The following is a 13,886-nucleotide window of genomic DNA, read 5'->3' as shown; positions in this document are numbered from 1 at the left end:
CTGTGCTGACAGCTCGGAGCTTGGAGCTTGTTTCGGATTCTTTGTCTCCCACTCTCTCTACCTCTTCCCTGCTCACACTCTGGCTCTCAAAAATAAGTAAACATTAAAAAAAAATAAAAAAAATATTGATGAGATTAGAGGTTAACATTTAGTTCTTTTAACTTTCATTGGCAGTTAATGTTGTATTCTGTACCAAGGATGGGTGAGAAATTGAGGTTCATCAATAACATAATTATTTTAGCACTGTTACTGACATGTTCAGTAGATTCTAAGACCAAAAGCATGCATATAGAAGAATCTGCTTTTGAAGCCCATTTCCTTTGTTTTCAGTTTTTTGATTTAGGGGAAAGATTGTAGCTTATGGATCCTCTCCTGAAGGGGCTTTTCTGCCTGTGATTTTCTTCCTAGTTAATATTTATTAATAAAATTAATGATTAAGTAGTTAAGTGAATAGGAAAATCTGAAAATACTACTTGATAAATGAAATTTAAGGGTTTATTGCTTGCTTGCACATGATTATACGTTATTTGAAAAGGACATTTGATTATTTTAAAATTACGTTAATTGCAGTAGATAAGCACCTTAAAATATATTTCCATATCTTTATGCTTACTAATTCAGATGTTCGTGTTTTCAAACTTGCATTAGTGTAATACAGATAAATCAAGGTACTTTCACCAGACATTTGTTTATGGCCTTCTAAGTGACATTGAAGAAAAATATATAACTCCTTAAGTATCTTGTAGTCTACTGGAGGAAAAAGATGCACAGATAATTATGAAGCAGTATGGAGTGTAGTGATAGATATGACCTGAGTATTATGAAAGAGCTGAGAAGGAGTCCACTCTGCGATAGAAGGTCAGGGAAGGATTCCTGGGGGATAGAGGACATCAGAGCTGTGTTCAGAATCTTCGTAAAGAATCAGATATAGAAGAGGCAGAGGAGAGGATTTTAAGAAAACATGGGAAGATGGGGCGCCTGGGTGGCTCAGTCGGTTGAGCGCCTGACCCTTGGTTTCGGCTCAGGTCATGATCTCACAGTTTGTGGGTTCAAGCCCCACATTGGGCTCTGCAGCTGGTAGCATGGAGCCTGCTTGGGATTCATTCTTTCTCTCTTTCTCTCTCCCTCCCCCGCTCAAGCTGTCTCTGTCTCTCTCAAAATAAGAAAAAGTAAAAAAAAAAAAATTTTTAATGAAAAAAAAAGGCGACATGGGAGGGTGGTGAATGAGGGGGAGGTGTCTCACTGGATGGGAATAACCACTGATTTAATGTTGTTAGGAATAAATGTAGTAGTGAGTGAAAGATGAAGTTAGAGAAGTAGGAATAGACTAGATTTTGAATATGATTAAAGTACACTTTTTTTAAAAAAAATTTTTTTTTTCAACGTTTATTTATTTTTGGGACAGAGAGAGACAGAGCATGAACGGGGGAGGGGCAGAGAGAGAGGGAGACACAGAATCAGAAACAGGCTCCAGGCTCTGAGCCATCAGCCCAGAGCCCGACGCGGGGCTTGAACTCACAGACCGCGAGATCATGACCTGGCTGAAGTCGGACACTTAACCGACTGCGCCACCCAGGCGCCCCTAAAGTACACTTTTAAAGTACATCCTTCCACCCTGTTATTAATGAGAACTAGGTTTTGAACAGGGGCATGATGCTCATATTTATTTTTTAAATGGTGATTCTGAGGAAGATAGATTCTGAGAGGTATTCGAGTTCATGATAGTTGGAATGCTGTCATAGTGATCTAGAGGAAAGTTTTAGGACAGTAGTATGCAGGATGAAAGAATGGGAGCATATTTGAGAAATATTTTGGTCCTACTGTTAGCAGCACCTGATGATTGGATGAGATGGGGATGAGAGAGGAAGAAGAAAAGTTATACATAAATAATTCACAAACCAGCTAGTTATACATGCTTCTAAACTAGCTGGTTTGTGAATTAAAGAATATAGGAGGAGAGTTAGTTTAACAGGGCTTTTGGACATGGTAAGTTTGATCTGTTTCTGGAGCATTTAGTTTGAGATGTCCAGCAGGCAATTGAATACGGTAGTTTCATGTTTTGGAGGAACATCTGGGCTGGCAGTACAGATTTGGGAGCAATTAACACACAAGCCAGTAACTTATTCTTTGAGATGTGGGCCAAACTTCGTGGGGAATCTGAAAGAGCTCAAGACTCATCATCCAGAAAAAGAAAATGCACACAACATTATTTGGCAAAATTTTGTGTGCAGTTTTAGGAAGCTTCAGAATCCCTTGCTAATCTGGTGTCTTACAATTTTTTGAACTTTAGATGTGTGGGTAATAATTGTAATCATGATAATGGATGGAAATGCATAGTGACCCAGTAGAGAATGAAAACAGCCAAAGACAGAGCCCTGGGGATTAAAATGCCATTTAAAATGGCACTGGAAGAATAGGAGATATGAAGTAGGGAATACTGTTTCTGAAAGAAGGCTTCATTATATTGACTTGCATTTAGCATAGTTGTACCCTTAAGTATTGTTGTTTTAGCTCATTTTTTTTTTTTTTTATTAAGCTTGAAAAGTTTTGTTTTGTTTTGTTTTGTTTTTCTTTGTGACAGTTATTCCCATTGATGAGAGTTCAAGAGATTTTATCACTGGAAACTTTTGTTAGTCGACATGTGAGGGATTGTGCTGTGTCCTGGGCTGGGCTAAATTCTTCTGACCTTTAATCTTCATGTTAGTCCTTTGAGCTGGATACTGTCACTAAACCTCCTTAACAAGTGAGGAAATGAAGATTTAAGTAATTTTTCCAAGGTCACTTGGGTTGTTAATTTAGCAAAACCATGACACAAATCCAGGCCTTTGGACAGCAAAAGTTAGAAACTCTACTAATATTCCACACTATGTTTCCCAGGAAAATCAGTGACTGACACTGTGATATTACTATACCATATTAGCACAGTGGAATGTAATGTGATTCCAGTAGTTTGGACTAGATTTGGGGATATATAAATCCTAATTTCTGTGATTTGGGGTAAGTCATTCAGTCTCTCTGGGTCTATTTTCTTTTTATTTACTTGAAAATTTCTGCACCTAAACATTGTTATCCTTTTGCTCCATCTCTACTCTGTCCATAAAACATGAATACTGAAGAAAATACTACATACAGTCTTGGATTATAAAATGACTCTTGGTTTATATATGTAAGAAATGATTTATTATAATGTAAAGGAAATTCCTACAATAGTCAAAGTCTCTGATTTATGTTTTTTAAAATTCTCTAGTTTCTAATAGCAAATTTAGTAATTCATGATGGGTAGAGATATTTTTGTACATTTTCTAGCTTTCATGGGAACTTATTTAGAGCCTGGAAAGATCATTTGCAGTTTTGTTCAACTATTAGCAATATAGTTATCACTGGAGTTTATAGTCCACATTAACTTGGTTTTTCTCTGGAATTGTTTTGCTTTATTCATTCGTTAATGTCAAGAGATGTTTTTAGTCTGCTTTTTAATAATCTCTGTATATGCTGCCAGCAAACTAAAACCACATTGCCACACATACATGGAGTACTTGAGGCCGTCATTATCACATGGACCTGTATGTTTTATTTATGGGAACTTATGACCAGCTACATCTTAAAATATATTATATGGATGGCATCCTATGTGTCAGGATATGTGATAAAAATAGATAGTAGTTTTGATGTTGGGGTAAATTCTTTAAAGGCCATTTTGGAAAAGTTTCTGGTGGACCTGGGATTTGAATAAGATTTGAGTAATAAAAAAGTTGTTCTGTTAAAGAGTTCCTTTTTAAGCACCCCAGAAAAGATTAGAATAATAAGACTCAGTTTGAGTCCTCTGCTTAAGAATCCTCTATGATTGAGGGTTGAACTGATATTTTATTGCTAGGGTGACGGAAAGAACTATTTTGCCTGTATGTTCCTTACTCTTCCACATTCATACCCATTGGACATAGCCTGGAAAGGATTGTGTTTTGTTTTGTTTTGTTTTTCCATAAACCACTTCATTGAGGTGTGCAACTTGATGGATTTGTAGGTAAGTATTCGCCTGTGAAGCCTTCAACATAACCTATGCAATAAACACACTCATCATCACCTCCAAAAGTTTCTTCCTACCCTCTTTGGAGAGGATTCCATTAGCTCAGTAATTTCTATTCAGTTCAGGTCAGAAATATTTGCAGAGCTGATGAGTAATTGTTGCCATGTTTCCCAGGTTGTGAATGCAGAACAGGTGGGTTATATGTGGCATAATAACAGCTCCTTAGAGATTAGTAGGAAATCATTCTGTCAACAAGTATGAATGTCTGTTATATGCCATGTATTACTTTAGTTGGTGAGGGATTCCACAGTGAAAAAAATCCCTGCCTTCATGGAGTGGACATTTGGCTGGAAGAGGGAGGCCAGGAAAAGAAGTATGGAATGTAGTATTGGAATTTGGGGGTCACTAGTAAGAGTAGACTGCTATTTTAAAGGGAGTGAGCAGTTAAAGCTTTATTTTATGGTGATGAGCAGCGTTTGTGAGGTTGATAAAGTGATTGAGCTATGGAGATGCCTTAGGGAAGAACAGTTGAGAGACAATAGAGAGTGGCAAATACAAACACCTCAAAGTGAACTTGTTTGACACCTTCCGAAGAATAGCAAAGAGGCTGGTGTGCTGGAGCAGGGTGAGCCAGGAGGAATAGATGAAGTCAGATGATCAGATTGAGTCACATTTTGTAGTTTGTATAAGGACTTTGACTTATAACTCCAAGAGCAATGAAAAGTCCCTGGAGGGTTGTGAGCAGAAGAGTGGCATGACAGTGGGGCAAGAGCAGAAACAGACCAGTTAGGGGGCTGTTGGGATGGTCTGAGAGTTGATGGTGGTTTGGATAAGGCTAGTAGTAGTGGAAGAGGTGAGCAGGAGTTAGATTCTGGGTACATTTTGGAGGTAGAAACAACAGAATTTCCTGTTGGATTAGAATCAAGATGAGGGAATACAAGGGATTACAAGCTTTTGGCCTTAGCAACCGAAAGGATGGTGTGGACATTTGCTCATTTGGAGAAGGCTGCAGGGGAAGCAGACTTTGGGGGCAAAGATTAGGATTTCTGTTTTGGACACGGTAAATTTGAGATGCTTCGTAGGTATTCAAGTGGAAACGTTGAAAAGGTGCTGAATGTAGGACTCTGGCATCAAGGGCAGAAGGCCAAATGAGGTCTATAAATTTGAGGTTAACTTAAAGCCGTGAACATAGATGAGACCAGCTTCACCTGAAAACTGAGTTGTGGCCAGAGGGGTTTAGGGTGGGAGGTTGCTGTGAGAAGGAACCAGTAAGCAGACTGACAAATAGAAGCTAGAGAAATAGGAAGAAAAACAAGAGATTGTAATGCTTGGAAGTCAAAGCAAGGAATCTGTTTCAAGGAGTAGGCATGATCAGCTTTTTCATTAACTGCCAGATGGGTCAGGTATGATGAGAACTAAAACTCTGACCGTTTACATTTAGCAGGATGGAAGTCGCTGATGACTTTCTCAAGTAGTTTCAGTGAAACAGCAGAAATGAAAGCCTTATTGGAGTAGAGTCAAGATACAGTGGGGGAAGTGGGGCTTGGAGTCAGTGAACGTAGAAATCTCTTAAGTCTTGTGATTTCTCTGTAAATGGAAAAGAGAAATTTGATGGTACTGGAGAAGTATGAGGGTTTGTGAGGATTTCTTTTTAACATGGGAAACTGATGATTTTGAATGTGGGTGGAAATTATCTAGCAGAGAGGAAAGAATGTGGTGATGATGAGAAGGGAGATTGATAAAGGGAGGTTCTTTATAGGTGAGTTGGCATGGAACTAAACTTCGTTCTGTATAGGTATCACCTGGGTTCAAAATGCTGACTAGGGTTCTGTAGGTCTGGGGTGGAGCCTGAAATTCTGCATTTCTGTAGTAAGTCCTTGATGATGTCTGTGTTTCTAGTCCCTGTGCTATAATTTGAGCAGAAGAACTCGGTACTTTGAGAACCAGGACTAGCAGGGTATATTGATTCATAATCCTATAGATCGGTGGATATGGTTGGGGTTTGTGCATTGTGTCTTCAGATTGTTTCTGTTTTCTCAGTAGAACAGGAGGCAAGTCATTATCCTAGAGTGAGGATGAAGGAGATGGTGTAAAATCAGCTGTTTGGTAGAGTTAACAGTCTAGAATGTAGGATGGTGGGGTTGTACTCTGGGCCCACTTGTGGTTAGTGGTTATGAATTTAAACCAAGACCTATTGAATATGGGTGTGTGTGTGTTACTCATTTACTTTCAGCTACACACATGGGTGAGTGTGAGGAGTTGGTGGGTAGATGTGGTTTAGAATGGTAAGTATTTTGGAGGGGAGAGGGGCAAGTGATTCATGGGTGTATACAAGGTAGCTACAAATGATGGGACTGTGGAATCTGAACTGGGAAAGGAAGAAAATAAGAGAATCCTAGGTTAAACAGAAAATGTGGGGTTTTTGTTTTGTTTTTAATTGCACGCCTTCTTCCAATCTTTAATTTGCTAAGGAGCTCTGTAAATCTTCAGGAGAGAAAAATAGTGTTCATGTCCTCAGTTTCGTTTTTTTTTGTTTTTAATTAGGGAACTCTTTCTGTCTCAGCATCTCTCTGAGCTTGTATTCCACTAAATAAACTAAGGGAAGGATGTCTTAGCACTTTTGGCTAAAGCCAGGTATTAACATCGGGGATTATGATTTCATTTAAATTGGAGGGTTTTGATGCATGTAAGAAAGGAGGAAAGTCTTAAGGATTTTTTAAAAAATTGGCTTTTGTCAGCTCTAAAAACTATTCTTATGTGTATTTTTTAATTTCTGTTAGAACAGACTGTTAACATCCTTATTAAGTAATGCAGATTTATAGTCCTAGCCATATGATAAAATAATTACTCTGTGGATAAATACAGAAAGATTTTCAACCATTGGTGTTTTTTTTTGTCTTTTTGTCTCTCTTGGATATTACAGATGACCATGGATGAAAAATATGTAAACAGCATTTGGGACCTTCTGAAAAATGCAATTCAAGAAATCCAGCGTAAGAATAACAGTGGTCTTAGTTTTGAGGAGCTCTATAGAAATGCTTATACAATGGTTTTGCATAAACACGGAGAAAAGCTCTACACTGGACTAAGAGAAGTTGTTACCGAACATCTCATAAATAAGGTATCCAACCTTAAAGGACTATTGCTAATTCTATGGAATCTAGAAAACCCTTTATATACTATATAGTACTGTGACTAGCAGTGTTAGCTTTAAAGGCTGTAGGAAGCCTAGAGAAATAATAATTAGTGGCTGTATTCTAAAACCTCACTCAGAATTTCTAACCAGCTAAGTCACAATTTTTGATAATTGAGGGAAGATGAAATTTGTGATTTATGATAAATACATTCTTTGTAATCATTATTAAGGAAACAGACTTTGATTAACTTATAAATGCTTGTTTATTAATGTGTGATTTACAGATCATTATTTTTTCCTTGAAATGCTTAATCAGTCAGCCCATTTTAGCTTTCTCTACGTCCTCTGTATACTTGAAAGGAATAAAGCTACAATGTTTAAAAAATATCGTCTAAGACTTTTCACCAGTTGAAATTGACTCTGTTTTAACCAAGTTCCATAGCGAACATGAATTTAAAAAAAAAAAAAAACATAAATTAGTGTTGGGCTATTAAAATTAGAAAATGTTTCTTTGGTTCTAAAATGATGTTTTTGTTTTTTTAGAATAAATCTTTATATGAAGCAAACTTTTCTATTGCAAGTATGTCTTGCTTTTAAGATTGTCTGATGAAATGTAAAATACCACAGATAAATAAAAACTTCTCAAAGTTTTTGTGTGGTAGTAGGGTGTTCGTTTTTTAAATTTTATTTTGAAAAGAAATGGAAAAGTTGCACCAAATAGTACAGTGATCTCTTGTAGATTCAACAGTTGCTAACATTTTGCCAATCTTGCTGTTGATACTTGTTATTATTACTATTATTGATATTACTATTACTGAACAATTAGTGAATAAGTTTTAAAATCATTTACCCTCAAATACTCTGGGATGTTTGTCCTGAGAACAAGGAAATTCTCTCACTTAACCAAAGAACAATGTTCAAAATTAGGCAGTTTAACATTACTATAATACTGTTACCAAATACAGTCCACATTCATATTCATCAGTTGTCCTCTGTAGCAGTGATGTCCTTAGAGCAGTTCATTTTCTGATCCAGGATCCAATCCAGGATCATACACTCCGTTCCTCAGCTTTTTGTTTTTCAGCACATTGACATTTTTGACGAGTATAGGCCAGTTGTTTTGTAGATTGTCCCTCGGTTTTTGGTTTGTCTGATTGTTTCCTCATGACTAGTTTCAGGTTATGCATTTTTGGCAGGAATAATAAGTGATGTTGTGTCCTCAGTGCATCACATCAGGAGGCACATGATGTCAGTTTATCCCATTATTGGTGATGTTAACTTTGATCACTTGGTGTCCGCCAGATTTCTCCACTGTGAAGGTACCTTTTTTCCCTTTGTAATTCATAAGTAATTTGTTCAGATATATTTTGAGACTGTATAAATATCCTGTTCCCCAAGAAACTTTCATGTGATGGTTTTAGCATCCATTGATGATTCTTGCATGAATCATTGTAACTATGGTGGTTACAAAATAGTCAATTTCTGTCTCTACTATTCCTTCCATAATTTCTTTCTCTTAAATGGGATTATGTAAGCAGGTAGCTAGTGTTTCAAGAAGCAAAGTGATTGTGGTGTTCATGCAATCAACAGGTTTTTTTAGTGCCTGCTCTCCACAGCTTTCTAGGAAAATGCAGTGGGTGCGAAGGGTTATGATACCCTTGTCTTTACTGTGATGTAAGAGATGATGCAGACATTTGGATACCAGTGTGAGGCGTTATATAATTAAGTGGCAAATGAATTGAATGAGCAGTGAATGGCTTAGGAATTCATATGAGGGAGAGATTATCCTGGGCTGTAAGATTTCATGGGAAGATATCAAATTGAACTGAGCCGTGAAAAATTTGGGATATAAGTGAACAGTGTGGAAGGCATTCCAGGATGGCAGATGTCATGTGATTATACAGAAATAATAAATTTGGTATACCTAATGTGTACTAAAGGTGGTAAATAAGAATTTGAGGTATATAATAATTTGTGGGGATTAATAGATTGTAATGTTGCAAGGGTGGTTTGGGAACAGATTGGAGAAAGACTTGAATGTCAAGCTAAGGAATTTGGACTTAACAGTGGAGTTTTTTTGGAAATTTTTAAGTGGATGATAATGTGACAGAATATTTTAAGAAGATTAGGATGAAAATGATATATAAATGTAGAATTGGGAGGTCGTTTGCTAGAAGCAGGGGAGAACCTGGAAATTTTTGAGTGAAGCGATAGGCTAGAAATGAATAGATTGAGGAGGTGACAAATTTTGTTTTCGGTAATATTAGAGATTTTTATAGTTGGAAGCAGCCTTAGAGATCATTTCACATGTGAGGGAAATTGAGTGTGAGATCATCACAGAATTGTGTTTAGAGATATACAGGTTTAGAGCTTGAGCAGGAACTCCGAACTGGAGATCGAGATTGGACGTGTGGTAGCACGTACTGAGGATTAAGTGTTGGAGTCCAGAGAACAAAAATCCCAGAGCCAAAGGACAAGTCTTCAAAAACAAACTGGTACGTAGGTGTGGGAAATGAAGAAGTCTAATTTAAGAAACTTGGCATCAAAAGAAAGAAGAAATGTGGAGTGGGAGAATTTTGCTTCAAGCTGTTGAAGGGGAGAAGACTGGAGCATCGGAGTTCTTGGATATGGAGAGAGTGCGGAATTGAGAACGACTGCGAATTAACGGTAGAACAGAGGCACGTTCTCATTTGCCAGAGATTCCATGGTGAATGATGGTAGTGACTGTGTGCTTGGTTCAGTTCTAGTGCATTTACATGTTTTAGTTCTTGGTCACAAACTAATGAGCCAGATACTACGATTCTCCTCTGTTTTACAAGTGGGAAAACCAAGGCACAGAGACTTAGTGATTTGTCCAGATGAACATAGCTAGTAAGTGGCCTAGCTGGAACAGTAGTCAGGCAGTGTGGCTTCAGGCTGAGCCCTTGACTTCTCTGTAGATCTGCTCCTGAGGCATAATGAATGGATCAAGAGGCAGTAAACACACTGAAAATGAGGGGATTCAAGTAAATTGCCTCAGTGTTTGTAAAGCCATAGTCCTTTAAATTCTAGCTCTTGCTTTATTTATAATTAAAATGAAGGAGCTGGCAGTAATATCTCCTGAGATTCTTTAGTTCTAAAACTATTACAAATCTAATAATTAAACTGGGCATCTTCTGGAAATGTGATGAAGAGACTCGGAGTAGCCCTTTTTGGGTATATACTAAGAAATTGGCAAGTGAGGAAAAAGATAGCTCAGTAGGAGTTGGCCTGAATGTGCGATTTGCCGTTTTTGTTTGTCTTGAAGTGCTGCTTTGCAGCTTGGGCACAGATGCGGGAAAAACATCTGTAGTTATGTGCTGTGTTGAGAATTGGCTCCTCCAAAAAGCAAGGAGAGGAGGGGAGACCGGAGTGGAAAATCCGTGTTTAAGTGATTTTTCAACTCTGAAACATGGTTAGGTAGAAATTGAAGTCATGTGAACATTACTATGTGCTAACTGTAAGAGTTTCAGCATATTTGTGAGTTGCTTAAGGTGGTCCCATACCTAAGGTTAATTGTTACTTCGAAATATAGGCAGTTAGTTCCCTATAATATGTTCCAGGGAACATGTAGTCAAGTTAATTGTGCTGAAGAAATTATATATGCCACGTTCTTTTTATTTCTCTTACATAGGCATTAATGATACATCACCAGCATCTCAACATGTTCGTTGATTTTTTTTTTTTTTTTCTTTGACAAACACTCATTTGACAAGTTTAAACTAGGCAATTTCTGACTAGGAGATGTACCAATACTAGTTTATCTCAGAATTCATTTCTTTATTTCAGCTGAATTAAGTCTTTTAACCTCTGCTAGTATCTGTGCTCATTTTTGGGTTTTCTACTTAACTTATTTCATTTTTACTCTTAACCACACAAATATAGTACTACTATATGAAGGGGACACGAACAGGGCCATTATACAGTAGTCTTAATGTGCCCTGGTGCAGGAAATCTCAGTTTTTTCTACCAAATGGGACTTAGGAACGTTACTAACATAATGTGCAAAAGTGTAGTTTGCACGAAAATTGCTATTATCTGTTTGTACGTTGAATTCTCTGACAGGAAGGTGAGAGAATGGTTTAGGGTTCTGTGGGATCAAAGTAACCATCTTAAGTCTCACAGAATGTGTTCCTTTTTGTGGTTCTGAAAGCCTTACTGTGTGGTCTAGTCATCAGGGGTTTTTTTTGTTCACTGTGCTTTTAGCAGTTTGCCGAACTGCGTAAGCAGTAACATTTTTTTTTTTTTCAAGCAAAGTTATTTCCTACTCAAGTGAACATTTCAGTGCTATGGTATAGGCAGCCAGAACCTATTTTTTTTTTAATGTTGAAGGTTTCAGATGAAATACATTTTTATGGAGAATTGGGGCTGGTTTATCATAGTTGCTAGTACCCTGGATTTAAGATGAGAATAGTAAACATCTGGGCAATATCTTTGGTAAAGCAGAGTGGCATAAGTAAACTATCAGAGCACATGAATGGAGGAACTTCTTTGAGATGAAAGTAACTGATTATTGGCTTTAGAAGTAATTTCTCAAAATTGAAGCCGACATAGAAAAGCTAAATGCTTTTCTCTTACTTGGTTAGTGTATTCTTCCTAGGTCTGGAAGAATGGTCCCTTTGAGGAAACTGAGATCCAAAGGAATTCAGTAGATTTCTCTAGACCACAAAGCAAAACTTAGGGTGTGATATGGCTCTTGTGCCTTGCCATAAGAAAAAACTCTGGTCTTATTTTAGAAAATATGAAAACATTTCAGAATTCACAGAGATTGGCTTTTCTTTAACATTTATTTCTAAATAAAATAACTTTAAATTCATGGTTATACTAGAGAAAAAAAGTTCTGCTACTTTCTAATTTTAAGGATTTTTAAATTGTAGATCATTTTGTTAAAGCCTCAAAAATATCCACATAAGGTTTATCAGTACAGAATTCAGCATTCAAAACTGAATGTTATTTGCTACCTCTGACTTAGGTGTAAAAAATTAGTTGGGATGCATTTGATCCCTGCACACATGGAACAGATTAACAAGTAAACAAATGTTTAGTTATAAAACATAGTGAAGAAAATGGGCTGTGGCGATAAAGAAGAGGGTAACTATGTAGGCCAAGAAGGGGGTCTCTGAGTAAGTAATACTTGTAACGATGTTTAGACTGGGACTTGAAGAGTGAGAAGGTGCTCGTGACAAAAGTGGGTTGAAGAGCATTCCAGGCAAAGGGGATGGCTGTAAAATATTTTTTCTTTATAGGACCAGATAGTCAATATTTTCAACTTCCTGAGCCGTATGCTCTCCATCGGCAGTCCCTCAGCCCTCTCCTGTTGTAACACCGGAGGAGCAGTAGACCATATGTAATGAATGGATGTGGCAGTTTTCCAGTACAACTTTATTTTAGAAAGACAGCAGGCCATCCTTTGCCAATCCCTGGAATAGAGAAATTGAAAACAAAGCCTGTTGTGAATGGGGAATTAAGTATTGGCAGTGGGGAAGAATGGGACAAGATGAGGTTTGGAGAGAGGCATTGAAACCATGGTGTAAAGGTTTCATACTTAATTATATGTGCATTAGGAAGTCATTCAAGAATTTTAAGCAAGACAGAGACGTGATCTGATGCAGATTTTTAAAATACTACTCTGGTTGCTATGTGGTGACTAAATCAGAGGGCCCAAGAGTTGAAGTGAGCAGAGCAGGAAGGAGTAATCTAGTAATTCAGGTGAGCGATAGTGGTGATTTACACGAGTGTAGTGACGTTGGGGATAAAGACATTTCAGGTTCAGGATACTTTGAATATAGAAAGATTGTTACCTCTGAATAGATTGTGTAGGGAATGAGGAGGAGGAATCCAAGATGACTTCTAGGTTTTTGGTTCTTGAACAGCAAGGTGTTTCTATTTTTTTCAACATAGGTTTGGGGTAGAAAAAGGAGTTTCCATTTGAATATATTAATCTTAAGATGCCAGTGAAATTGGATATGCAAGTCTAGTTCTCTGAGAAATTTTGACTGGAAATGTAAATTTGGGAATTGTGAGCATGTAGATGCTACATAAAGCTTTGGAAGTAGATAAATTCACACAGAAGAAAACGAATGGGGACTTCAGATTTAACCCTGAGGAATTTAAATGTTTCATGTAGATTTAGGGATTGCAATGGAAACTGAAAAATATCCAGGTACTTTAAGACTCAGCTCTCACCTTAAGTTATAAAATCATTTAATGTCAACATTTATTTAGCAGTTTTGGTTTTCATAATCATTTTGTCTGTGTGTATATATGTGTGCGTGTGTGTGTGTGTGTGTGTGTGTGTGTGTGTAATGGCTAAAGACTATTTTTTTTAATTAATTTACTTTTTTTTTTTAACATTTATTCATTATTGAGAGATAGAAACTGAGCATGAGCAGGGGAGGGGCAGAGAGAGGGGGAGACACAGAATCCGAAGCAGGCTCCAGGCTCTGAGCCGTCAGCACAGAGCCCGATGCGGGGCTCGAACTCACAAACCGTGAGATCATGACCTGAGCTGAAGTCAGATGCCCAACCGACTGAGCCTCCCAGGCGCCCCTAAAGACTACTTTAAATTTCAGTGTAGTGCCAGTCAGTTCTGTTACTTGTGGGCAGGGTTAGGTAAGGTTAGAACCATCCTGTTTTTAATTTTTTTTCCCCTCCTTCAGCTTTATTGAGGTGTAGCTGACAAAATTGTTAAGATATTAATGTGTTTGG

The 13,886-nt window shown here is 37.5% G+C and overlaps 1 protein-coding gene across 6 annotated transcripts in view; it reads left to right on the top strand.

The window, feature by feature from the left end:
- The window catches only part of CUL3 (cullin 3), a 95,696-nt gene that overhangs the window by 14,762 nt on the left and 67,048 nt on the right, over positions 1-13,886 (top strand). For 3 of the 6 annotated variants that reach the window (XM_019838740.2, XM_045034547.1, XM_045034546.1), the window contains exons 1-2: positions 7,011-7,145; positions 8,357-8,479. The exons of 1 other annotated variant lie outside the window; for it this stretch is intronic. In XM_019838740.2, the coding sequence (XP_019694299.1) occupies positions 8,432-8,479 (48 nt within the window). In that variant the 5' untranslated portion in view covers positions 7,011-7,145; positions 8,357-8,431. Of the gene's footprint in view, positions 1-6,947; positions 7,146-8,356; positions 8,480-13,886 lie in introns of those variants that run through there. 2 more of the 6 variants (XM_023259737.2, XM_045034548.1) reach the window with 1 other exon arrangement.

This window comes from Felis catus, chromosome C1 (genome assembly GCF_018350175.1).
Source record: "Felis catus isolate Fca126 chromosome C1, F.catus_Fca126_mat1.0, whole genome shotgun sequence".
NCBI lineage: Eukaryota > Metazoa > Chordata > Mammalia > Carnivora > Felidae > Felis > Felis catus.
Note: the sequence above shows the minus strand (reverse complement) of the source record. Positions and strands in the feature narration are given on the sequence as shown.